The 25826-nt window shown below is 42.7% G+C and overlaps 5 protein-coding genes and 1 pseudogene across 7 annotated transcripts in view; 5 read left to right on the forward strand and 1 right to left on the reverse strand.

Annotated features, from left to right (window-relative positions):
* LOC113426492 (uncharacterized) overlaps positions 1–25826 on the reverse strand; it is an 807865-nt gene that overhangs the window by 387900 nt on the left and 394139 nt on the right. The gene's annotated exons all lie outside the window — the stretch shown is intronic.
* LOC113432123 (uncharacterized) lies at positions 479–14263 on the forward strand. The gene is made up of 3 exons (XM_087953378.1): positions 479–2183; positions 11174–12719; positions 13705–14263. Exons 1-3 carry the CDS (start codon positions 1052–1054, stop codon positions 13844–13846), a joined length of 2820 nt encoding a protein of 939 aa, XP_087809504.1. The 5' UTR covers positions 479–1051; the 3' UTR covers positions 13847–14263.
* The window catches only part of LOC113428503 (uncharacterized), a 31064-nt gene continuing 11768 nt past the window's right edge, over positions 6531–25826 (forward strand). The window contains exon 1 of one of the 2 annotated variants that reach the window (XM_087953218.1): positions 6531–6686. The gene's annotated coding sequence lies outside the window, so the exon portion shown is untranslated. Of the gene's footprint in view, positions 6687–19629; positions 19696–25826 lie in introns of those variants that run through there. The other variant, XM_087953219.1, reaches the window with a different exon arrangement.
* Positions 14872–25187, forward strand: LOC113428505 (uncharacterized). Its single transcript, XM_087953371.1, has 2 exons — positions 14872–15520; positions 23613–25187. Exons 1-2 carry the CDS (start codon positions 14964–14966, stop codon positions 24808–24810), a joined length of 1755 nt encoding a protein of 584 aa, XP_087809497.1. The 5' UTR covers positions 14872–14963; the 3' UTR covers positions 24811–25187.
* The window catches only part of LOC113428302 (uncharacterized), a 110264-nt pseudogene continuing 104040 nt past the window's right edge, over positions 19603–25826 (forward strand). The window contains exon 1 of the transcript XR_015747094.1: positions 19603–19695. The product of XR_015747094.1 is annotated as an uncharacterized LOC113428302 (transcript). The remainder of the gene's footprint in view (positions 19696–25826) is intronic.
* LOC113431854 (uncharacterized) overlaps positions 19643–25826 on the forward strand; it is a 65841-nt gene continuing 59657 nt past the window's right edge. Inside the window, 1 exon segment of the mRNA XM_087953351.1 lies at positions 19643–19695. The gene's annotated coding sequence lies outside the window, so the exon portion shown is untranslated.

Below are 25826 nucleotides of genomic sequence, written 5' to 3' on the forward strand. Positions count from 1 at the left end.
ACAAAGAGAATTACATAATAAAAAAATGATAATATTTTAAAAAAGATGGTAGTGGTGTCCCACAGACTTTCCATTTAGAACATACACAACTGACTCCTAACAAACAAAATCAATTGGAAATTGTCAAGTCAGTCGCGTTACATTGCACATTGTTTCACTTAATGACCCCAGCCAGGATTTTGTAAGTGGGCATAGTTAAGTGATATCAAACTTAACGACCTCGCCATTTAGAAATGGACTTGCCAGTCCCAATGGCTTTTGGTTAGTGAGGACTAGCTGAATTGGGATGTCATCAGCATGATTGTAGACAATATTTCCTGCCTTTTTCTTATTTGGAGTGGTGAACTTCCATGGGCAAAAATGATCCTTTAAATCTTGCTGCAGATCTTGGGATCATTTCATCAATTAAACCCCCCCCCCCCATCACTCTGAAAATTAGGCCAAAAAATATGAGTGTACTCACATATGTATCTATGCATAATTTGTCCCCAGCACTTCCTGATATATTTGATGATAACTCTTTGGAATTCTATGAACTCCTGATTGATCCAAGTCAACAAACACATTTCATAACTGAATGGGTATCTGAGCTTGGATCTCACTAGACACGTAGATTGATAATGAATCTTAATAAATGTAAGAGGTTAAGTTACCATTTTGCCATCTATGATTTTTATTGGAATGTATGCCTTTCGATCTGTGTTTAAAAAAATATCATGTAGCCATTTTATGAACCATAATTAAACCAACCCTTTTATGTGAATCTAACAGGCACCGTGGAGAAATGAATCACAGCAGCATTAAAATGCAAAGGAAACCAAAGCAGCAATAAAAATCTTACTAGTTCCTCTGGAAAACCCCAAAACTCTTCTTCCCCAGCAGCTGAGAGACAAGGAAGAGAAAACCAGGAAAAGAGTTTTGAGCTGGAGAAAATAGAGTTTGTGGAAAAAACATATCAAAATATCAAGGTGGATAATCTCCTAGTTCAGAAAAAGAGGGAATTATCTGGAAGTCAGTGGGAAGGAAAAGGTCACTTGGACAGTAAACCATAATGCAGGCCTTGCCCTGTGAGGAAGGAAATAGTAGCTTGAATCAACGCTCCATCCAAGAAGGGATTCAGGGTATTTTTGACATCCTTGAGAATCCAGGAATGTCAGTGGTAGAAAAGATTCACAGATCTGCCTATTGTGGGAAAAGCAAGGATTGTAGAATTATGCCAGAGAGGATCCATACTGGAGAAAAGCCATATCAGTGTTCCCAATGCAGCAAAAGCTTTAGTCAGAACAGCATTCTGGTTGTTCATGGAAAGACTCACACCAGAGAAAAGCCCTACCAGTTGTCTCAGTGTGGCAAGCAGGTCAAGTTGATAATATACCAGAGGACTCACACAGGAGAGAAACCGTACAAATGTCCAGACTGTGGGAAGAGTTTCAGTCAGAATTCCAGCCTGGTGACACACCAGAGGATTCACACAGGAGAGAAACCCTTTGAATGTCCTGACTGTGGGAAATGTTGCGGTGATAATTCCAGCCTGGTTAGACACCAGAGGACTCACACAGGAGAGAAACCCTTTGAATGTTCTGATTGTGGAAACAGTTTCAGTAACAATTCCAACCTTATAAGCCACCAGAGGATTCACACAGGAGAGAAACCCTTTGAATGTCCAGTTTGTGGTAAAAATTTCAGTAGGAATTCCAGCCTCGTGACACACCAGAGAACTCACACAGGAGAGAAACCCTTTGAATGTCCTGACTGTGCAAAATGTTTCCGTGATAATTCTAGCCTAGTTAGACACCAGAGGACTCACACAGGAGAGAAACCCTTTGAATGTCCAATTTGTGGTAAAAGTTTCGATAGGAATGCCAAAATGGTGGAACACCAGAGAACTCACACAGGAGAGAAACCCTTTGAATGTTCTGATTGTGGAAACAGTTTCAATAGCAATTCCAACCTTATTAGTCACCAGAGGATTCACACAGGAGAGAAACCCTTTAAATGTCCCGATTGTGGGAAATGTTTCAGTCAGAATTCCAGCCTGGTGACACACCAGAGGATTCACACAGGAGAGAAACCCTTTCAGTGTCCTGACTGTGGGAAAACTTTCAGTCAGATTTCCAGCCTGGTTAGACACCAGAGAACTCACACAGGAGAGAAACCCTTTGAATGTCCCTATTGTGGGAAAAGTTTCAGTCAGAGTTCCTACCTTGTGAGACACCACAGGACTCACACAGGAGACAAACCGTATGAGTGTCCAGACTGTGGGAAAGATTTCAGTACTAAGGATATCCTTCTAAATCATATGCTTATACACACGGGGGAGAAACCATTTAAGTGCCCTGAGTGTGAACGGTCCTTCAGGAAACCTTCCAACCTTATTGCACACAAGAAAATCCACATGAGGCCCAAAGTGATGAGTGTAGAGAAGGCTTGAATTTCATTTGAAATGTCCTATCATGATTTCAGCTGATAAATCGACCCCTTAATTTGACAACATAGAATTTGCCTGATTTTTTGTCATTAAATATGTCATAGTATTAGATGGGAAGGAGGAAAGAAAAAAATTGGAACATGTTAATTTGATAAGGACTATTTGGCCATCAGCAGCAGAAGTTGCTAGATGTTGATTTTTACAGAAATTGGACAACTCTGCAAAAATCTTTTTAGGAGTGTTCTTGTTGTGGTCTGCCGGCAGCTTGCGGAGATGGCAGCAGAGTCAGGCAGTGGGGAGGAACATAGGCCAGACTGGGAATCTGGGGAGGACTCAGACGAAGGTCCTGCATCCGATACAGAGATGGGGCCAGGGCCATATAGGAGTGATGTGCTGATTCCAGAGCCTCCAGAATCTGACAGCAGTGAGACAGAGGAACAAGGGGAGCCTCTTCCCAGTGCGCACGTGCACAAAGCTGCCAGAAGGCAAGAACAGTTAAGACAAAAGGGGTGACTCAGGATTAAGGTGTGGAGGTGATTGGCCCTCCCATAAGACATATAGGAGGAGCAAAGGGACAGGAACCTTTGCAAGAAGCAACTTTGTTCGTACTGGTCGGTTTGAAACCTGAAACTCTGTGTTGAATTTGTGTTCCGTTTGGCCTTGTATAACTAATTGGAAATTTAGTTGTTGGCAGCATTCACAAGGAAGATAAAGGTGCGTGCTTATCAGACTTTTCCTGAAGGACTTTGGAAGACTTCCATGGGACTATTTACAAACTTATTACAGGCTGTGAATGACTAAAATTCACAGCCGTTGAAATAAAAAAAAAGGGTTTTGGGACTAATGTGTGTTGTTAGTATCTCAATTAGCCTTGGTCAGAACAGTTCTTTCAATTTTTATCATAATAAATGATATAAATGCCACATGCAGGGTCCTCACTTTCTCCCTGGGTATCCTCGATATTTTCATCCCTAGAATTTCCTAGCTAGCATCTCTTCAGGATAAGAGCACTCAGGCTATAGTTAGAGATTGTGGCTCCTCATACAAGAAGAAAACGAGGAGAAGAGAAATTGTTCATCTTTTCCTAACAATTCCAGAAATTCATTGCACCAAGCATGTCTGCTCAGATTGTGTCAAGAATGAGGAATGAACGTGGAATAGCAAATATATTGGAGGAGTTTGGGGCAGTGACAAAAGCAGTGTAAAATTTCAGATGTAAAGGCTTATCAGCCTTGTCCTTCAGGTGACCTTCATGGAGAAGAGCTGTAGGAATATTGAGTTGGGAAAAGAGATTGTGTGTCAGGTCCCCACAGATCCCTGTTGGGACACCGCCATTCTGAATGCCATTTTATGACCTTTCCCATTTCTGTTCTTTTCTCAACTTTGATGTACTTTCCTGGGAATGGGAGAGGGAAGGAATTGCCTGTGGCCATCTGTTTTGTCTCAGCTCCAAGAGAACGAGCAAGCAGTGCCTGAGAATAACTTCTTACTACCTTCTCAACTCTGAGTTCTCACAACAACTTCGCACCTGTGGACTGGCTCGCCTTAGACTGGACAGAGGGGATGGGTTTCTACAAATTTTAACCTAACGGTTCTGAGCAGGAACTTCAGATCCTGCCTTGCTCTACTATTACTGTCTCTCAATGAAAGTTTCCTTTTGAAATCCCTCCTGTTTCAAGAGTTCTGCTTTCTTGAAGAGAGAGGAGAGGCAAGTTTGACCACAGAGTCTCCAGGTTTTTTCGCAACTCCTGTTGTGATCTCCTTCGTTTGGAGGTGCCTGCCTCCTTGTTAGTCTTTGATGGCAGGGATGTGAGAGCAGCACCAAGGGGCTGATACTTTTTAAAAAAAGTGTACAGTAGATTATGTTTCATTTCTAAAACAGCATTGCATAAGAATCATGAATAGATTTTGAGGGGGAAAAAGGAAAGTGCCAGCATTTATATAAAGATCGAGACAGGGTAATCCAACACTCTGTTCCCAACACATGGGAGACGTTTCCTGTTTTTCATTTCTTTCCTAGAGCTCCTTAATTATTTTCAAATATTTATCCTTCAAATATAGAGAGGAACATTATTTGTAGCACCAAAAGTAATATTTTAGCTATGCAGATAAGATTTTCCTGATTTTGCTGGGATTGGAAGACAGCAAAGAATTCCAAGATTGTTCATTTCACCAACACAATTCAAACAGACAAGTTACAATTTTTTAGGTCACATTGCATCTGATCCCTTTGAAGGGTACATGGTGACCAGGAGCAGATCAGGATTGGTGTGTAGAGAAACCAAGATGTAAACTCAGTGGTCTGTCTGGATAATCACTGGGGTGGGCTTCAAAAAAATTAGCAACTGGTTCTCTGCCCGGTTGCTGGCTGGTCGTAGCCATGGTGGTTGTGGCCTAGTTGGCCTCAAGCACTATGGGGGGGGGAGCATTTTCACCCTCCCTGGGTTCTGGAGGTTTTCATCGAGCCTCCAGGAGGGCAAAAATGGTCTCAGGCTCTGGAGGCCAGGAACTTCCGGAGGCCCTTTTCCCCCCTCCCCAGGCTCCGGAGCCTCAGGGAGGCCTGTTTTTCAACCTTCCCAAGCCTGGGCACAGGCCCTGCAATTACCTGGGATCCAAAACGGGCCACATGGAGACTCGGGAGGGGTGGGCGGGGCCAGCCAGTCGTTGCTGGTTCAGCAAACTACATGTAAAATTAGCATCCGGTTTTCCCACACTGGTGCAAACCGATAGCAGCCTATCCCCGGGTAGCAGTGCCAAGATCCTGTCATATTTGTTGTAACTGGCTTGGTGGTAGAGCTGTGAGAAAGAAATTATATGTTAGGAAATGTTTCATTTCTTTAAAAAAAAAAAGCATTGTGTTCCACTTTAAATAGCTTTTGAGAATGAAAAAAATTGTCAGCATTGCCCTGAATGTGAGAGTAAGATAATGTAAAGCTGTCTTCCCAACACACAGGAGATGTTTCCATTTCTTTCGTTCTTCTCTCAGGGTTTCTTTTTAAAATCTTCCAAATAATCCCTACAAAGAGAAGAACAATAATTGGAGCAGAGAACTGGAATTTTAGCTATGCAAATGAATCATCCTGATTTTGCTGAGTTTAGAAGACACCAAGGAATTGCAGGTTTGTTCATTTCAATAACACAATTCAGAGGACTGGTTTTATATATATATATATATATTTCTAGTGGATCACATTGCATATGATCTCTCTGAAAAAGGAAAGCCATAACCATGCCATCTTGAATACCTGAATGAAAAGGAAATCAATAAGTTTGAGGTTATTTGATTCCAAATTTCTCCACACAACAGAACCCAGAACCAATAGCCACTATCCTCAACATCCATACCTTATTAAATCTGCATTAAAAATGGCATTGCAGGGTGGTTTGCATGTGGTTTGCTGGGCTATTCTGTTTTGGCTTTTCTTTTTTTTTACAATTTTTTTTTTTTTTTGGGGGGGGGACATTTCTTCTCTCATATATAGGCAATCAGGTCCTCTTTCTTAGGCTCCATTTTCAATACATGTTTCTCTCTGTGACCTAAGGGACACTTCAATACAAGCGAATTTACAGAATTTACACATGGCATTTAGCATATATAAAATTTCCTCCTTCAAGAACTTCATGGTCGATGCTCTTGGATGCAACTCTTGCCAGCAGGAGTGAAGCTGGCTCCCTTGGAGAGTCCTGGCCTGATGGTGCTGCCATGTCCTAAAATCTTGGGAGCCACAGGAAATCAGGCATAAAGCTTTGGGGTGTAGAGAGGCTTTGATCTCCACTGAGAGTCACCCCTAATTTTATAAAACCTTCATGAACTTTTAGGGCTCAGCATGTAGCTAATCTTCGTTAAGCTAAGCACCATCACATTTCACTAGGCTAAGTTGCAAAGGTCGGTTGGTTGAAGTCATAAACGACTTAATAGCTTTTAATCAGTGGAAATAAATTGCAAACGCCTTAGGTGGAGACGGGACACGCGTGTTTTTCTGCCTATCTGGAGACAGTAGTCAAACAGGCAAAGCCGACAATACAGCAGGCGGTTTCTTTGGTTGAGTTTAAAGGAGTTAAAACCATCGAGTACTGTACTGCTAGAAAGGTTTAGAAGGCGACGGGAAGAGTAGAAGAAAGAAAGTCCAGTTGCCTTTTGAAAAAGCATCTTTGGATAGCCGAACTTCCTCTTCCGGATGACTCATGGGAGGAAGGTGGTGTGCAGAGCGGCTTCTGTGCTCTTCCCAGGATGGAAGCAGCAGCTGGCAGGTGAGTTGTGGGCAGCAGATGGGAGGAAAGTCGGGAAGCAAGTCGGGCTGTTCGGTTCCCTCCACGGCCTGGAAGCAGAGAAGCAACTGGGCTGAAGCGTGTCAGCTGCTGCTGCTGCAGGTTCCTTCCCTCCCCAGATCGAAGTCCGCTTGGGCTGCACGCTGTGAAACTGGTGGCTGCTGATTTCTGCTGGGGGGAAGATTTAAACAGTGGACCCAAATTGTTAGGGACAATATGCTGACTCTGTAAACCGCTTAGAGAGGGCTGTAAAGCGATATATAAGTCTAAATGCTATTGCTATTGCTTAAGGTTGATTCTTTGGGAATGGCTTCTCTCCAGAGGTTGTGGGGGCTCCATCACTGGAATGAGCTGAAAGTTCTGTCCCAATGCCCTGCTCATTTCAGACAGTCTCTTTCTAAAAGCCACCAGTGGAAGAGCCCCTACAACTCCTGAAGGCAAGCTGTTCCACTCGTTAATTGTTCTCACTCTTAGAAAGTTTCTCTTAACAGGAAGTTCTACAATGCTTCTCTCCTTGATTAGTTCCATCCATGGCTTTTTGTCTTGTCTTCTAGTGCTTTAGAAACTAAGGTTAAAACCCTCTTCTTTATGAACTCCTCAAGTACTGGAACACTGTTCATCCATACAATGTTTGTAGTTTTATTTCCATGTCTTGCCAATAAGTATGGTATTTCCTCCTATCATCCATGTATTAACCATAGAATAGAATTCTTTATTGGCCAAGTGTGATTGGACACACAAGGAATTTGTCTTGGTGCAAATGCTCTCAGTGTACATAAAAGAAAAGATACATTCATCAAGAGTCAAGAATCATAAGGTACAACACTTAATAATAGTCATAGGGTACAATAAGCAATCAAGTCATACTAGGAAACAGTCAATATAGATCGTAAGGATACAAGTGACAAAGTTACAGTCATACAGTCACAAGTGGGAGGGGATGGGTGATAAGGAGTGATGAGAAGATTAATAGTAATAGTGCAGACTTTGTAAATAGTTGGACAATGTTGAGGGGATTATTTGTTAAGCAGAGTGATGGTGTTCGGGGGAAAACTGTTCTTGTGTCTAATTGTTCTGGTGTGCAATGCTCTATATAGCAGGGGTGTCCAACCTTGGCAACTTTAAGCCTGGAGGACTTCAACAAAGCTGGCTGGGGAATTCTGGGAGTTGAAGTCCTCCAGGCTTAAAGTTGCCAAGGTTGGACACCCCTGCTCTATAGCATCGTTTTGAGGGAAGGAGTTGATTGTTTAGTCCGGGATGTGAGGGGTCTGTAAATATTTTCACAGCCCTCTTTTTGACTTGTGCAGTATACAGGTCCTCGACTGAAGGCAGGTTGGTAGTAATTGTTTTTTGTGCAGTCCCAATTACTCTCTGTGTCTGTCTTGCTGGGTTGCAGAACCAAACCAGACAGTTATAGAGGTGCAGATGACAGACTCAATAATTCCTCTGTAGAATTGTATCAGCAGCTCCTTGGGCAGTTTGAGCTTTCTGAGTTGGCACAGAAAGAACATTCTTTGTTGTGCTTTTTTGATGATGTTTTTGATGTTAGGTGTCCATTTTAGGTCATGTGATATAGCAGAACCTAGAAATTTGAAGGTCTCTACTGTTGATACTGTGTTGTCTAGTATTGTAAGAGGTGGTAGTATGGGAGGGTTTCTTCTAAAGTCTACCACCATTTCTATGGTTTTGAGTGTGTTCAGTTCCAGATTGTTCCGGTTATACCACAAGGCAAGTTGTACAACCTCCTGTCTGTATGCGGATTCGTCGTCATCTCAAATGAAACTGTTGTATCACCTGCAAACTTCAGTATTTTAACAGATGGATTGTTTGAGATGCAGTCATTGGTATATAGGGAAAAAAGTGGAGAAAGCACACAGCCTTGGGGGGGGGGGCAGCTGTGCTGATTGTACAGGTATCGGATGTGATTCTGCCTAGCTTCACCTGCTGCTTCCTCTCTGTTAGGAAGCTTATGATCTACCTACAAGTGTGTTCAGGTACTGCTAGCTAGGTTAGTTTAGTGCTGAACTGAAGTCTACAGAGGACCCTTGCGAAGGTGTTCAAGGTGTTGTAGGATGTAGTGCAGAGCCATATTAACAGCATCATCTGTTGATCTATTTGCTCAGTATGCAAACTGCATGGGATCTAACAGCGGATCCGTGATGGTTTTCAGGTGGGACAGCTCTAGCCTTTCAAAGGTTTTCATAACTACAGATGTTAGAACAACTGATCTGTAGTCATTCAGTTCCTTGATGGAGAGCTTCTTTGGCACTGGGATGATGGTAGAACGTTTGAAGCAAGAAGGAACATAGCACATCTCTAGTGATCTATTGAAGATTCGGGTGAAGATGGGGGCCAATTGGTCAGCACAGGTTCAATTGTGCTTAATCCAGCACTTTCTAAAAAAAAAAATAGCTATTGAGGACCATTTGCCATCTTTGGTTGCACTTTTCACTTATTCCTTGAGCTTCCAAAGTTACTATGGCATGGGGATGTCACCACAGTCCAAAACACTTTGGAAATGTTTTCTCCTTTTACTTGCAAGTACTTACTTCCATGCGCAAAAGTGGTCATTCAAATCCTGTAGAGACTTTAGGCATCATTTCATCAGTTAAAGACCCCACATCTCTAAATTTAGCTCAGAAGGTTTGACTGTAGCCATTTTGGGACATTTTGTCAGGCTTGAAAGACATAGATTTTATCCATGTATATATGTGTAGGTGTATGTATCTGTATTTCTCTGTAAGGATATGTCTGCAATTATATAATCTATCCACAGCACTTCAATATATAATTGATGATAATCCTTTGTATTGCTAAGAATTTGTGATTAACCCAACTGAACAATTGAATTTGATTGAATGGATATTTGAACCTGGATCTCAGTAGTCCTCCATGTGTCGAATGAATCATAAATAATGCAAGTGGCTATTCTACTATTGGGGCATGTTTGCTTTTTCATTGTAATATATACTTCTTTTCTTTTTTCACATCATCTCTAACTATTTTATAAACAATGTTATACTTTTCTTTGAATCTTACAGACAAAGAGGATGGCAAATAAGAGCACTCAGGACAACCGTAAATAACAAGCAATGTTGAAAAGAGAAGTAAATCAAGCCAGAAATCAAAATATTTTCCATTTCCTTCAGAAAACCATACAATTTTGCTCCTCCTCCTGCAGCTCTTGGACAAACGAGAGAAAATCAAGAAAGAATAAGAAGATGATGCAGAACTCAAGGATAAATTACATGAAAAGTCAAGGGAGGTTATTTTTCATTCAGCAAAAGAGATAAATATCTGGAAGTCAGTGGGGAGGACAAGGTCAATAACAAAAGTCACGTAGAACACACAGGAATGCGGGGCTCTCCCTGTGAGGAAAAAAACTGCTTGAATGAAAGCACCACTAAACAAGGCATCGTCTATATTTTTGACCTCCTCAAGAATATCAGCTGTGGAAAAGCTCCATAGATTTGCCTACTGTGGGAAAATAACATTTTGCAAATCACAGCTGATCATGTACTGGCAGAGCCAGAAAGGAGAAAAGCCATGAAAATTACCTGAATGTGGCAAAAGCTTCAGTCAGAACAGCTCCCTTGTGGTTTATAGAAGCACCCACGCACAAGAAGGAAGCCACAAAAGTGCTCCCAATGCGGTAAATGCTTCAGTGAGCATGGCAATGTGGTTATTCATCGGAGAACTCGCAGGAGGGAGAAAACATACGATTGTATGAAAGTTTCATTAGAAATTTCTAGGTGATGAGACCCTGAAGGCCTCACACACAGGGAAAAAAAACACATTCGAATGTCCTTTCTGTGGGAAAAGTTTCAATGAGAAGTTCATTCTGGTGAAGCACCCGAGGACTCGCACAGAAGTAAAACCTCTTGAATGTCCTGATTGTGGAAAAAATTTCAATCACAATTCCATTCTGGTGATCCATCAGTGGATTGACTTCAGTGGGGAAACTGTACGTGTCTAAATTGTGGGCAAAGTTTCATTAGAAATTTCCATTTCATGAAACATGAGATAACACACAGAGGAGAAACCCTTTGAATGTCCTGATTATGGTAAAGTCACAATTCCAACTTGGTGATACACTAGAAGACTCACATAGGAGATAAATGCTTTGAATGTCCTGATTGTTGGAAAACTTTTAGTTATAATTCCAACTTTGTGATAAATCAGAGTAATCACAAAGGAGAAAACTCATTTCAATGTCCTATGGCAGAAGTTCCAGTCGTAATTTCCATTTGATAATACATGAGAGCATTAAACTCCATGGAGAAACCATATGAGTGTTGAGATTGTGGGAAAGTTTTCATTAGAAATACTCACCTTTTGAGACACAAGATCATGCACAGAGGTGAGAAACTCTTTGAATGTCCTGATTGTGGGAAAACTTTCAGAGTTCCAGCCTGATGACACACCGGAGGACTCATATAGGAGAGAAACCCTTTGAATGTCCTATATGTAGGAAAGGTTTTCGTGATAATTCCAACTTGGTGAAACACCAGAGGACTCACACAGGAGACAAACCCTTTGAATGTCCCTATTGTGGGAAATGTTACAGTTGGAATTCCCATCTGGTGATACACCAAAGGACTCATACAGGAGAGAAACCCTTTGAATGTCCTGATTGTGGGAAACATTTTAGTGATAATTCCAGTCTGGTGATACACCAAAGGACTCATACAGGAGAGAAACCCTTTAAATGTCCTGACTGTGGGAAATGTTTCGGTGATAATTCCAGCCTGGTTAGACACCAGAGGATTCACACAAGAGAGAAACCCTTTGAATGTACTGATTGTGGGAAACGTTACAATCAGAATTCCCACCTGGTGATACACCAGAGGACTCACACAGGAGACAAACCCTTTGAATGTCCTGATTGTGGGAAATGTTACAATCAGAATGTCCACCTGGTGATACACCAGAGGACTCACACAGGAGAGAAACCCTTTGAATGTCCTATCTGTGGGAAAAGTTTCAGTCAGAATTCCAGCCTGGTGACACACCAGAGGACTCACACAGGAGAGAAACCCTTTGAATGTCCTGATTGTGGGAAATGTTACAAACAGAATTCCCACCTGGTGATACACCAGAGGACTCACACAGGAGAGAAACCCTTTGAATGTCCTATCTGTGGGAAAAGTTTCAGTCAGAATTCCAGCCTGGTGAAACACCAAAGGACTCACACAGGAGAGAAACCCTTTGAATGTCCTATCTGTGGGAAAAGTTTTAGTGATAATTCCAACCTGGTGGCACACCAGAGGACTCACTCAGGAGAGAAACCCTTTGAATGTCCTATCTGTGGGAAAAGTTTTAGTGGTAATTCCAACTGGGTGACACACCAGAGGACTCACACAGGAGAGAAACCCTTTGAATGTCCTGATTGTGGGAAATGTTACAATCAGAATTCCCACCTGGTGATACACCAGAGGACTCACACAGGAGAGAAACCCTTTGAATGTCCTATCTGTGGGAAAAGTTTTAGTGATAATTCCAGCCTGGTGACACACCAGAGGACTCACACAGGAGAGAAACCCTTTGAATGTCCTGATTGTGGGAAATGTTACAAACAGAATTCCCACCTGGTGATACACCAGAGGACTCACACAGGAGAGAAACCCTTTGAATGTCTTATCTGTGGGAAACATTTTAGTGATAATTCCCACCTTGTGAAACACCAAAGGACTCACACAGGAGAGAAACCCTTTGAATGTCCTATCTGTGGGAAAAGTTTTAGTGTTAATTTCAGTCTGATGAGACACCAGAGGACTCACACAGGAGAGAAACCCTTTGAATGTCGTATCTGTGGGAAAGGTTTTAGTCGCAATTACACGCTGGTGCTACATCAGAGGACTCACTCAGGAGTCAAACCTTTTGAATGTCCTGACTGTGGGGAAAGTTTCAGTCAGAATTCTCACCTAGTGATACACCAGAGGATTCACACTGTGGAGAAATCTTTGAAATTCCAGTCTGCAGATGTTACTTCAAATATAAATTACCCCTTATTGCACACAAGGTAATCCATATGATGAAAAGTTTATGGGTTTAGAGAAGTGTTGAATTTCATTTATAATATCTCATTGAAAGTGTAGGTAAGAAATTGATTGTTTGGATTATGGCCTGATTCATTTTACTCAAACATTTCTCAGGATTAAACTTGTAGGTGGAGAGAAAAGGAAAATGGAAAATGGCTAACTACTAGTTTCTGGTTATCAGCAGAAGCTTCTGGATATTTCCTTTTCCAGAAGTAGTGGTATTCCTCGAAAAGGAATTTTGGGTGGAGCTTTTTTGTATGTTGATTATGTAATTCCCACATGTGGAGTTTCAGTCTTCTACCTTGGTTTCGCCCAGATTTTGAGCCCCCGAATTCCCCAGCCAGCATAAAAGTAGTCTTCAAGATACAACTATTATGGGCCTTGAATTACGGTTGCATGTTGCAATGACTGTTGAGTGAAACTGCTTTCCTTAAGTATCCGAATCCCTCTGCCCTCCCTGAGGCAGCCATTAATCAAATATGCAAGTTGCTAAGCAGAGTACTGGCTTCCTCAGGGCTGGGGAAAACTCTTGAGGGCCCAGAGCAGGTCCAGGCTTGCCTGTCACAGGCACCCCTGGGGCTCCCCCACCCTCCAAGAAACCCTATGTTCTGTTTCCCATCTCTGCTGCTTCCCTGAGCTCCCCAGGGTCCCCACAGGATTTTCCCCATTCCCGCTGCGTCCCTGCAGTCCTCAGGTCTGATTGCTACCCCACCAGGCCTCATACCCTCCTCTTCCTCCTCCTCTTCACCTTTGGAAGATCTCTGATCCTCATGTTGGGGAGGGAGGGAAGGACACACATCCTTGGGCCTCATGACTGTGTCTTGGAAGCAGCCACCATTATCAGTGGGCCCTGGATTCGTCCCTGCTGTGAACGGCAGCACTGGCGTGACGCGCCCAATGGCGTCCTGCCGCAAGCAGCAGCATACCATATGCATACTTGGCTTACATTTCTCTCTGCCTTCTCAGAATGGATGCAAGAGTTAAAGAAAATGCAGTCAGGTGGAAGTGGTTGGAGGAGTTTAGCCAAAAGGAAAAGGATGAAACGTTTTTAAACATGATTTTCTCAAAAAAAAAAAAAAAAATCCTCCAGAAGTTAAAAGTGTTTTAATCAGCTGAGAAACAGCTTGGCTACAGCTTGCATGGGCTGCGTGAAAGCTACACGGTGTCTGGCTACGAGCAGGCACAGAAGTCAGGCGGCAATGCAACAGGTGTCAGGGTGTGGGTGGCCTAGCTACAGTGGTACTAATTTAAGTGTGTAAGACATCCCCGGAATTTAAGGCCTGATGCTTTTTTTTTTTAGGGCTCAAAAGACCAGGTCTTATTTTTGGGGAAACACAGTTTATGTATATGCATAATTTGTCCCCAGCATTTCCAGATATATTTGATGATAACTCTTTGCCATTCTATTAACTTGATTGACCCAAGTCAACAAATACATTTCATAACTGAATGGGTATTTGAGCTTGGATCTCACTAGACATGTAGATTGATAATGAATCTTAATTAATGTGAGTGGTCAAGTTACCATTTTATGTGAATCTTAACAGGCAAAAGAATGCCAAAGAGAGCGCCGTGGAGAACTGAATCACAAGCAGCATTAAAATGCAGAGGAAACCAAGGCAGCAATCAAAATCTTATTAGTTCCTCCAGAAAACCCCAAAACTCTTCTTCCCTAGCAGCTTAGAGACAAGGAAGAGAAAACCAGGAAAAGAGTTTTGAACTGGAGAAAATACAGTTTGTGGAAAAAACATATCAAAATATCAAGGGGGGGGGGGGTAATCTAGTTCAGAAAGAGGGAAATATCTGGAAGCCAGTGGGAAGGAAAAGGTCACTTCGACAGCCACATAAGGCAGACCGTAATGCAGGCCTTTCCCTGTGAGGAAGGAAATAGTAGCTTGAATCAACGCTCCATCCAAGAAAGGATCCAGGGTATTTTTGACGTCCTTGAGAATCCAGGTATGTCAGTGGTAGAAAAGATCCACAGATCTGCCTATTGTGGGAAAAGCAAAGATTGTAGAATTATGCCCGAGAGGATCCATACTGGAGAAAAGCCATATCAGTTCCCAATGCAGCAAAAGCTTTAGTCAGAACAGCTTCCTGGTGGTTCATGGAAAAACTCATACTAGAGAAAAGCCCTACCAGTTGTCTCAGTGTGGCAAAAACTATAGCAGGCATGCCAAGCTGATAACACACCAGAGGACTCACATAGGAGAGAAACCATACAAATGTCCAGATTGTGGGAAATGTTTCAGTCAGAATTCCAATCTGGTGACACACCAGACAACACACCATATGAATCTTTGGTTTCTGGAAAAAGTTTTTGTCAGAATTCCCATCTGGGGATAGTTCAAAGGATTCAGACAGGAGAGAAACCTTTTGAGTGTCCGGATTGTAGAATACGTTTTAGTCAGAATTCTGATTTGGTGAGACACCAGAGAACTCATACAGGAGAGAAACCATATGAGTGTCCAGATTGTAAGAAAATTTTCAGTCGAAATTCCAGTTTGGCAATACACCGGAGGATTCACACAGGAGAAAGACCCTTTGAATGTCCTGACTGTGAGAAAAGGTTCAGTCGTAATTTTGAACTGGTGATACACCAGAGGACTCACACAGGAGAGAAACCATTTAAATGTCCTGACTGTGCGAAAAGTTTTAGTCGTAATTCCAGCCTGGTGAAGCACCAGAGGACTCACACAGGAGAGAAACCATATGAGTGTCCATATTGTGGAATAAGTTTCATTCAGAATTCTGACTTGGTGAGACACCAGAGGACTCACACATGGGAGAAACTTTTCAAATGTCCAGTCTGCAGACGTTCCTTCAGACATAAATCATTCCTTATTGCACACAAAGAAATACATATGAGGCAATAATAGATGAGTTTAGAGAAGGCTTTTCATTTGTAATCTCTCATTGAAAATGTATGTGAGAAATTGACTATTTGGATTCTGGCCTGATTCTTTTTACTGAAACATGTCTCACGATTAGATTTATAGATAGAGACAAAAGGAAAATGCAAAAAGCCCAATTTTCTGTTTCTCAACAGAAAGTTTTGTTTCTGGTTCTCAGCAGCACTTTCTGGATACTTCCTTTTGCAGAAGTAGTGAAATTCTTCAAAATGGCTTCTGGGTGATATTTTTGTATATTATGTAACTCACATATGTAGAGTTTCAGTCTTCTACTTTGGTTTTTTTCCAGATTTCTAGTCCCAGAATTCCCCAGCCAGCATAAAAGTAGTCTACAAGATACAACTATTATGAGCCTTCCAATTACGGTTGCATGTTCCTCTTTGATGCAGCCATCAATCGAATGTGCGAGTTGCTATGCAGAGTACTGGCTACCTCAGGGCTGAGGAAAACTCTTGGAGGCCTAGAGCAGGGCCAGGCTTGCCTGTCACAGGCATCCCTGGGGCTCCCCCACCATCCTCCAAGACTCCCTATGTTCTGTTTCCCATCCCTGCCCCTTCCCTCAGCTCCCCAGGGTCCCCCCAGGATTTTCTCCACTCTCGCTGGGTCCCTGCAGTCCTCAGGCCTGACTGCCACCCCACCAGGCCTCATACCCTCCTCCTCCTTATCTTTGGAAGATCTCTGATCCTCATGTTGTGGAGGGAGGGAAGGACACGCATCGATGGGCCTCATGACTGTGTCTTGGAAGCAGCCACCATTTTCAGTGGGCCCTGGATTCGTCCCTGGTCCATGCAGTGGACTTGGGGAAGCGGCTGCCATTTTGCCACACTGTCCACACTGATAATGCAGAAGAGGGACAAACCTCTCTGTTTTGCTACCTTAACCTGAGGGGGGAAATGTACCATTAAAAATGTTTCATTTTAAAAAATGCATTATGTTAGAATTATCAGTAGCTTTTCTCAAGGAAAAAATGGGCAGGACAAGACCCTCAGAGTGGCCTCAAACTGGGAGATGTACAGCAATTAAGTTTAATAATAAATGGATTTAATAATAAAAAGATAATGTAAAGCTCATTTCCCAACTCTTGTTCAGTGATGAGGACTCCACGCATACAATGTGTTTCTAACGCACTACAATTGTTATCTTGTAATATCTCTCTTGTGCATTCTGCATCTCTATGACCAATCTGTCCTTCTTGGCTTCCCTTCCCTCCTCATTATAAATTTAAATTTTCAGTTTCAATCCTACACCAGTTCAGTCACTTTGTGCCTCTCATGATTTGAGCTGCAATTAGGCTTCTGGTTCTTAATTTCTTGATGCACTGATATCTGCCAGAGTCTTAAATTCTACGAAAGTCCGACATTTCATGAGGCACGGTTTAAAAATTCGAGTGGTTAAGCCAGATCTATTTTGACTGGCATTCTTCTCAGATTCAGGGATGATCTTCTCCATCACTGCCAGTCTGAGAAAATGAACTTAGGATGTTTCAAACTGGACAATTAAGGTACGGTTCCCCTTGTAACTTTAGAGCAGCCATTGGTTGTGCCAGTGGGTTTATAGTCTTTGAAAATCATAGGCTTACAGAGGATCTAATGCAGTCCTAAATTACATCAACAGAGGGATAGTGTCAAGACAAGAAGTGATAATACCACTTTACACAATGCTGGTGAAACCACACTTAGAATACTGTCTGTAGTTTTGGTCACAATACAAAAGAGGTGTCAAGACCCTGGAAAATGTGCAGAGAAGACTGGTTCCCATTTTTTTCCCTAGTGGATCACATTATTGGTAGGTAGTGCAGGCTGTCTGTGGGTACATTTACCCTGTAAATCAGGGGTCCCCAACCGCCAGTCCGCGGACCGGTTGCACGGGCCGCGAACAAGCCTTACCGGGCCGCTGGTTGTTGGGCGCCGCCATCTTTTTAGTAAAAAACGCTTCCGGTGAGCTTTCCGGGTAGAAAGCTCACTGGAAGCGCTTTCGTCATAAAAGATGGCGGCGCCAGCGCTTCTGGTGAGCTTTTCGGGTGAAAGCCATTTCTACCGAAAAAGCTCACGGAGCGCTGGCCGCCATCTTTTCTGGCGAAACAGCGCTTCCGTGGCGTCACCGGAGCGCCTTTTGTCATAAAAGATGGCAGCGCCCAGTTGACGCCGGTACCGGGCCGCGGCGCCCAGCTGATGCCGGAACCGGGCCGCGGCGTCGAAAAGGTTGGGGATCCCTGCTGTAAATTACAGCATGCTACACAGGAAGTACTTTGTATGTCATCTTGAGTTTCTGAATGAAAAGGAAATCAATAAAAAATACCTTGCAGTTATTTTATTCCAGATTCCTCCATGCAACAGAGCTCAGATCAGATCGCTAAAAGACCACCATCACCATCCAAACCTTACTGGATCTGCATTGAAAATTTACGGTGCAGGCTGTCCCTCTAAAAAGGTTAGCCTGCTGATCAGCCGGCCATATGCTTTGGTGGGATATTCTATTCTTCCCTTTTGTTTTCTTTTTAAAACATATTTTAAAAATATTTCTTCTACTACCGGTATATATTGACAATCAGCCCCCATTTTCTAAGCCCTGCTGCATATTTTTCTCTCTTTGTGACCTAATGGAGACTTCGCTGCAAATAAATTTACAGAATTTGCACATGGCATTTAACATTTAGCAGGTACACAATTTCCTCCTTCAGGAATCAAGCTTCATGCTGGGTTGTCTTGGATGCAGCCCTGGCCAGTAGGAGTGAAGCTGACTCCCCTGGAGCATCTTATTTTTATTTTATTTTTATTTATTTATTTATTTTGTCAAGCATGCATTTGATAATATATATAAGTATAAACATGATTATTAATACATGAAATAGATACAAATAAAAGGGAACATTAAGACAGGGATGGTAGACACATTGGTGCGCTTATGCACACCCCTTACAGACCTCTTAGGAATGGGGTGAGGTCAACAGTAGACAGTCTGAGGTTAAAGTGTTTTGGGGTTAGTGGAAGAAACCATAGTCAGAATATTCCACGCATTGTCCACTGTTGCTGACGTATTTCTTGCAATCTAGTTTTGCAGTGCTGCCAATTCTTAAATCCTTGGGAGCCACAGGAAAATCAGTCATAAAGTTTTGGGGTATAAGAGGTTTTTATTGTTTTACTTATAAAATTGAATTTTATTAGATATATTTAAAAACATTGAATATGCTGGACTTCTTTGACATACATTTTTGTTGTTACATATGTTAAATACTCTATGAATTTTATACATACATACATACATACACATATTTAATCTTTACACATTTTAAATCCTTTCCATTACTTTTCAGTTACATTTTGCGAACTCCCTTTCATTTTCCTCCAGTGGTTAAATTTATTCCATATTATATAGTATTCTGACTCATCTTTATCCTTTAATTCCAATGTCAGCCTATCCATTTCGGCTCATTGTAGTATCACCTCATCTTCCCTATCTCTAGCCTTCCAGTTTTGGGCAAATATTCTTGCCGCTGTAATTACCTGGATTATTAGGTAGGTGTCATCTTTGCTGTACTTCTAAGAGAGGTTTTGATCTCCACTAAAAGTCACAACTAAGAAAGCTGATTGTGTAATTCTGTAAAACCTTCATGAACTTTCAGGGCTGAGCACGTAGCTACGGTAATCTTCGTAAACTAAGCTGCCTCACATTTCACTATTTCACTTGGCTCACTTGTAAAAGTCAGTTGCTAGAAGTCAAAAACGGCTTGATAGCATTTAATCAGCGAAATATTTTGCAAACGTAGTAGAGACGGGACAAGCGTGTTTTATGCCTCCGATCCGGAGATGCTGGTCAAACAGGTAAAACACCTGTCCCTAGAAAGCTGAGAGTACAGCGGGGGAGGGGGGGGGGGAAATCGTGGTTGAGCTTAAAAGAGTTAAAACCATCAAGTAATGTAATGCTAGAAAGGATGGGAGGAAAGGAGAAGCCAAGAGGAACTTCCTCTTCCGGATGATTCATGGGAGGAAGACGGTGGACAGAGCGGCTTCTGTGCTCTTCCCAGGATGGAAGCAGCAGCTGGCAGGTGAGTTGGGGGCAGCAGGTGGGAGGAGAGTCCAGGAGCAAGTCGGGCTCTTCGGTTCCCTCCACGGCCTGGAAGCAGAGAAGCAACTGGGCTGAAGCGTGTCAGTTGCTGCTGCTAGTTCCTTCCCTCCCCAGATCGGAGCCCGCTGGGGCTGCACGCTGTGAAACTTGGTGGCTGCAATTTTCTGCTGGTGGGAACATTTAAAAAGCCTCTTTCAAGCGAAGCTGGATCCTTTGGGAATGGCTCCCCTCCAGAGGTTGCGGGGGCTTCCATCACTGGAGGATTGTGACAGGGTTGGAAGGAACCTGGCAGGTCTTCTGTTCCTCCGCCCTGCTCAAGCAGGAGACCCAGTATTAGTTCAGACAAACGTCTGTCCTGTGTGTTTAAAAGCCACCAGTGATGGAGCCCCCATGGGAACCTCTGAAGGCAAACCCTCCCACTGGTTAATTGTTCTCAGTGTCAGGAAATTTCGCTTTAGTTCTAGGCTGCTTCTCTCCTTATTTAATTTCCATTCAGGTGCTTTGGAAAATAAGTTGACCCCCTCAAGTATTGCAACACTGCTATCATGTCACCCCCTAGTCTTTCCTTTCACTAAACTAGACATATCCAATTCCTGCAAATCTGCTTTATATGTTTTAGCTTCCAGCGCCCTAATCATCCTTGCTGCTCTTCTCTGTTCTTATTTCAATATCTGTTTAAGCCTGTGGTGACCAAAACTGGATGCTGTATTCAAAGTGTGGTCTTACTAAAGGATTATAACTTGGTACTAACGCTTCACAAGGGTAGTAATGTGTGGGGTTGATTCAGGGGTGGGATTCAGCTGGTGTAACTATCGGTTCGGTGATTAACGTTTTTGATGATTTACGCTTCACACGCGCCTGACACATGCTGTGTGCGCGTGTAGAACATTGTGAGCTGTGTTGCCTGGACAGCTGAGTAGCGCTGTGCACAGGTGCGCAGCGTTTGAAAAAGTAGTATTTTCCTGCTTTTTCAACTGCAGCTGTGCCGCGCAAAGCAGCTGAGGTTGAAAAATCAGAAAATAAAGATCAGATAAGAGCCCAGGTGGGCAAAAACATCAGCAGACATAGAACCGGTTCGATGTCTGCTGCTCTTCAGAGCTACCGGTTCTACAGAGCCGGACAGAACCGGTCAAATCCCACCCCTGGGTTGATTTCATCCCAGAGTTCTGAAGAAACTGGCAGACCTGATTTCAGAATCACTGAACTTTCAAACATCCTTGAGCACCTGGGAACTACCAGTGGACTGGAAAAGAGTTGATTGTCACAGCTTTATCAGATCCCAGTTCTGAGGAGGAGTAGGAACCAGGATTGTTCTGTGGGAAAGGCACGGTCCTCTCTGAATCAGTGGAGAGTCCAGGGGCTTAGGATGAGGTAGTCCCAAGGCTGTCTGGCAGTGGTGGGAGGCAGCTGACAAGACAGGGAGCTGCCTGCAAGAGCAGAGCAACTACCGAAGGTCTTGGACCCTGTCATCTCAGCTGGCCCCGTGCACAAAGATTTCTTTGCTAACCTGATTTCCAGGTCCATTGCATTTCTGTCACGTTTCTTGCTGTCTTGTGCAGGGAAACAAGTTTGTGGGACTAAAAAAAAAAAAGTTCAATCAATTCCAACTTCGCAATTATCTTTTTTTTTTTTTTTGCGAGAAGTTGGAATTGATTGATTGAACTTTCTTTTAAATAGACTATATGAATTGGGATGTCACCAGAGGGGTTGTGAACAGTATTTTCTGCTCTTACTTAAGAGCTCAGGATTTCCATGGGCAAAATTGGTGCTTCAAATCTTGCAGAGGCTTTTAGGCATAATTTCATCACTTGAAGCCCCCACATCTTTCAAATTAGCTCAGAAGGTTTGAATCTAACCATTTGGGGACTTTTTTTTTCAGGCTTGAAAGACATCAATTTTCCACGTGCATAGTTATAAATATGTGTATTTATATTTCTCTCTGTATGCATATATCTGCAATTCTACCTCCAGCACTTCCAGGTATATTTAATGATACCGTGTTTCCTCGAAAATAAGATTGGGTCTTATATTCCTTTTTAGTCCAAAAGACCCATAGGGCTTATTTTCAGAGGATGTCTTTATTTTTCCATCACAAGTCTTCCTGAAGGTGATGGGAACTGCAGCCTGCTGCAGCTGAAGAGTTTAGTTGAACTGCAAAGTTGAATGCACCCGTAAAACAGCGGTGCACCCCAAGTGAGGAAATGTGAGCATTGAGGGTGTGAGTGTCTGTATTTCCGTGGGTCATGCGTGGAATTCATACCGCGCCTTCCCAATCGTGGTAAATACAAATCATTTTTTGAAAAAAATAAAAGGATGAATTACAATATTGATGATAAATGTGAGTGAAAAAAAAAAAAACAGTTTCCAAAGCCTTCCTCCCCCACCGAGTGAAACCTGAGTTGACTCACAGAGTGGGATGTCTCGGGATGCCCAGCTATCTTTCTCACTCTTTCGCAGAGGAAGAGAAAGCCGGTAAAGCCTGTGAGGCAGTGCATGCTGCCTCTGGACACTGCCTCAGGGTGAGGGTGAGAGAGAGAAGCTGATCATTGAGGCTCTGGCCAGCGCTGCCTGCCCGCCAGATTCCCCAATTCAGGGCAGGGAGAGAAAAGAGGCAGCCTCTGCTTGCTTCTGCCCCTGGCTTTCTTGACATTCAGGCCACCTTGCCACCATGGCAGCAGCAGCAGCAGCAAGCAGAGGCATTGTTGGGGGGTGGGTGGGTGGGAGAGAGGCATGCGATCTGGCCTGCCGGACAGGCCACACAGTTGTCTATCTCATCACAGCTGTGGCCATGGCCCTGGGCAAACAAAATCAGATGCTGGGATAGAATGGGTGGGCTCTTAACTAGGGCTTATTTTGGGTAGGGCTTATATTAGGCCCATGCTAAAAATCATTCTAGTGCTTGTTTTCTGGGTGGGATTTATTTTCTGGGAAACATGGTAACCCTTTGCAGTGCTAAGAAATTGTGGTTGACTGAAGTCAACAAGTGAATTTCATGTTTGAATGGATATTTTAACCTGGATCTCAGTAGTCTTCCATGTGTCAAATGAATAATAATAATGTAAGGGGATATTCTAATGTTGTGGCATATTTGCTTATCCATTGTAATGTATACTTTTTTCTCTTTTTCACAGCTTCTGGAACCATTTTATACACAAAGTTACAATTTTCTTTGAATCTTATGGACAAAGAAGATGGCAATGAGAGTACTCTGGACAAATAAGAATAACAAGTACCATTGAAAAGGAAAGCAAATATTTTCCATTTCCTTCAGAAGACCACACATTTTTTTTTCCTTCGCCAGCAGGAGAGAAACAAAGGGGAGAAAATCAAGAAGAGATTTCTAGCTGGAAAAAGTAGAGTATGTGGATCTCAAACATACATGAAAAGTCAAGGGAGATTATTTTTCCATTCAGCAAAAGAAGGGAAATAACTGGAAGTCAGTGGGGAGGAAAAGGTCACTTGGATAGTCACGTCAGGCAGATAACGATGCAGCCCTTGCCCTGGGAGTAAGAAAACGGCTGGAATCACAGTAACACTAAACAAAGAATCATACATATTTTTGACATCCTCAAGAATATCAGTGGAGTAAAAGCTCCATAGAGGTGCCTGTTGTGGGGAAGATACAAATCACAGCTGATTATGCATGAGAGGATACAAACTGGAGAAAAGCCATATAAATACTCAATGTGGCAAAAGCTTTGCTCACAACAGCTTCCTTGTGGTTCATGGAAAGACTCAGACAGGAGAGAAAAAATACAAGTGCTCCCAATGTGGTAAATACTTTAGTGAGCATGGCGACATTGGAGGACTCATACCAGATAGAAAACATATGAATGTCTAGTTTGTGTGAAACTTTCATTGGAAATTCCCACTCATGAGAAAACAGAGGACTCATACAGGAGAGAAACCCTTTGAATGTCCTATCTGTGGGAAATGTTTCAGTCAGAATTCCCATTTGGTGATTCACCAGAGGACTCACACAGGAGAGAAACCATATGAGTGTCCAGATTGTGGAATAAGTTTCATTCAGAATTCTGGTTTGGTGAGACACCAGAGGATTCACACAGGAGAAAGACCCTTTGAATGCCCTATCTGTGGGAAAGGTTTCAGTCAGAATTCCCACCTGGTGACTCATCAGAGGACTCACACAGGAGAGAAACCCTTTGAATGTCTTGACTGTGGGAAATGTTTCAGTGATAATTCTAGCCTGGTTAGACATCAGAGGATTCACACAAGAGAGAAACCATTTGAATGTCCTGATTGTGGGAAAAGTTTCATTAAAAATTCCCACCTCATTAGTCACCAGAGGATTCACACAGACAAACCATTTAAATGTCCTGACTGTGGGAATCATTTCACTCAGAATTCCTACCTTGTGGCCCACCAGAGGACTCACACAAGAAAGAAACTCTTTGAATGCCCCTATTGTGGGAAAAGTTTCAGTCAGAATTCTGGTTTGCTGAGACACCAGAGGATTCACACAAGACCCTTTGAATGCCCTATCTGTGGGAAAGGTTTCAGTCAGAATACCCACCTGGTGACTCATCAGAGGACTCATACAGGAGAGAAACCCTTTGAATGTCCTGACTGTGGGAAATGTTTCGGTGATAATTCCAGCCTGGTTAGACACCAGAGGACTCACACAGATGAGAAACCTTTTGAATGCCCAGTTTGTGGTAAAAGTTTCGGTAGGAATTCCAAACTGGTGGAACACCAGAGAACTCACACAGGAGAGAAACCCTTTGAATGTTCTGATTGTGGAAACACTTTCAGTAATAATTCCAACCTTATTAGCCACCAGAGGATTCACACAGGAGAGAAACCATTTGAATGTCCCTATTGTGGGAAAAGTTTCAGTCAGAGTTCCCACCTTGTGAGACATCAGAGGATTCACACAGGAGAGAAGCCCTTTGAATGTTCTGATTGTGGAAACAGTTTCAGTAACAATTCCAACCTTATTAACCACCAGAGGATTCACACAGGAGAGAAACCCTTTGAATGTTCTGATTGTGGGAAAAGTTTCACTCAGAGTTCCCACCTTGTGAGACACCACAGGACTCACACAGGAGAGAAACCTTATGAGTGTCCAGACTGAGGGAATGATTTTGGTACTAAGGATAGCCTTCTAAATCATACACACAGGGGAAAAACCATTTAAGTGGCCCAAGTGTGCATGGTGCTTCAGGAAACCTTCCAACCTTATCGTACACAAGAAAATCCACACGCCCAAAGTGATGAGTGTAGACAAAGCTTGAATTTCATTTCTGATGTCCCATTGTAAGTCCAGCTGAGAAATTTACTATTTAATTTGACTACAAAGAATTTGCCTGATTTTTTGTAGGCAAATATGTCATGGTATTAGAAAGTGGAAAGAAAAAATTGGAACATATTAGTTTGATAAGCACCAGACATTGCTGAATATTTATTTTTGCAGTAATTGTGCAATTATTTAAAAATCTTTTTGGGAGTGTTCTTTACATTTTTATTATGGTAGATGATAGAAATGCCACAGGCATAGTCCCAGCCTTATTCTCCCTGGGTGCCCCCGAGATTTTCAACCCCAGAATTCTCCAGCCAGCATCTGTTTGGGATAGGAGCACTCAGACTATAGTTGGAGATTGTGGCTCCTCATATAACACTCCTTCATATAGCGCAATAGCACTTTGACTTATATACTGCTTCACAGTACTTTATCGCCCTCTCTAAGCAGTTTACATAGTCAGCATATTGCCCCCAACAATCTGGGTCCTCAATTTAACGAGCTCATTTTACTGAAAGCCAAGTTGAGCCGGTGGGAATTGAGCTGCCAAACTGCAGGCAGTCAGCAGTCAGCAGAAGTAGCCTGCAGTACTGCATTGTAACTATTGCGCCACTATGGCTCTTATAATGAGAAAAGTGAGAGGAGAAGTAGAGGGTGTTCAAAGTCCTTTTCCTAACAGTGCACCAAACATGCCTGTTCAGATTGTGTCAAGAATGAGGCACGCAAGTGGAAGAAACCATATGAATAGCAAATATATTGGGGGAGGTTGGGGCAGTGACAAAACCAGTGTAAAATTTCAGATGTAAAGGCTGTTCTTCCCTGCAGGTGGCCTTCATAGAGAAAAGCTGCAG

This window comes from Notechis scutatus, chromosome 2 (assembly GCF_049901735.1).
Source record: "Notechis scutatus isolate UNSWTSFEM ecotype Mainland chromosome 2, rNotScu1.2, whole genome shotgun sequence".
NCBI classification, from domain to species: domain Eukaryota; kingdom Metazoa; phylum Chordata; class Lepidosauria; order Squamata; family Elapidae; genus Notechis; species Notechis scutatus.

Coding starts and splice junctions, on each gene's coding strand:
- LOC113428505 (XM_087953371.1), top strand. CDS start 14,964: ATGTCCAGATTGTGGGAAATGTTTCAGTCAGAATTCCAATCTGGTGAC. Junction 15,521..23,612: donor AGACACCAGAGGACTCACAC/ATGGGAGAAACT, acceptor GAGGACTCATAC/AGGAGAGAAACCCTTTGAAT.
- LOC113432123 (XM_087953378.1), top strand. CDS start 1,052: ATGCAGGCCTTGCCCTGTGAGGAAGGAAATAGTAGCTTGAATCAACGC. Junction 2,184..11,173: donor ATGTCCCTATTGTGGGAAAA/GTTTCAGTCAGA, acceptor TATGTAGGAAAG/GTTTTCGTGATAATTCCAAC. Junction 12,720..13,704: donor TACCCCTTATTGCACACAAG/GTAATCCATATG, acceptor CTGCCTTCTCAG/AATGGATGCAAGAGTTAAAG.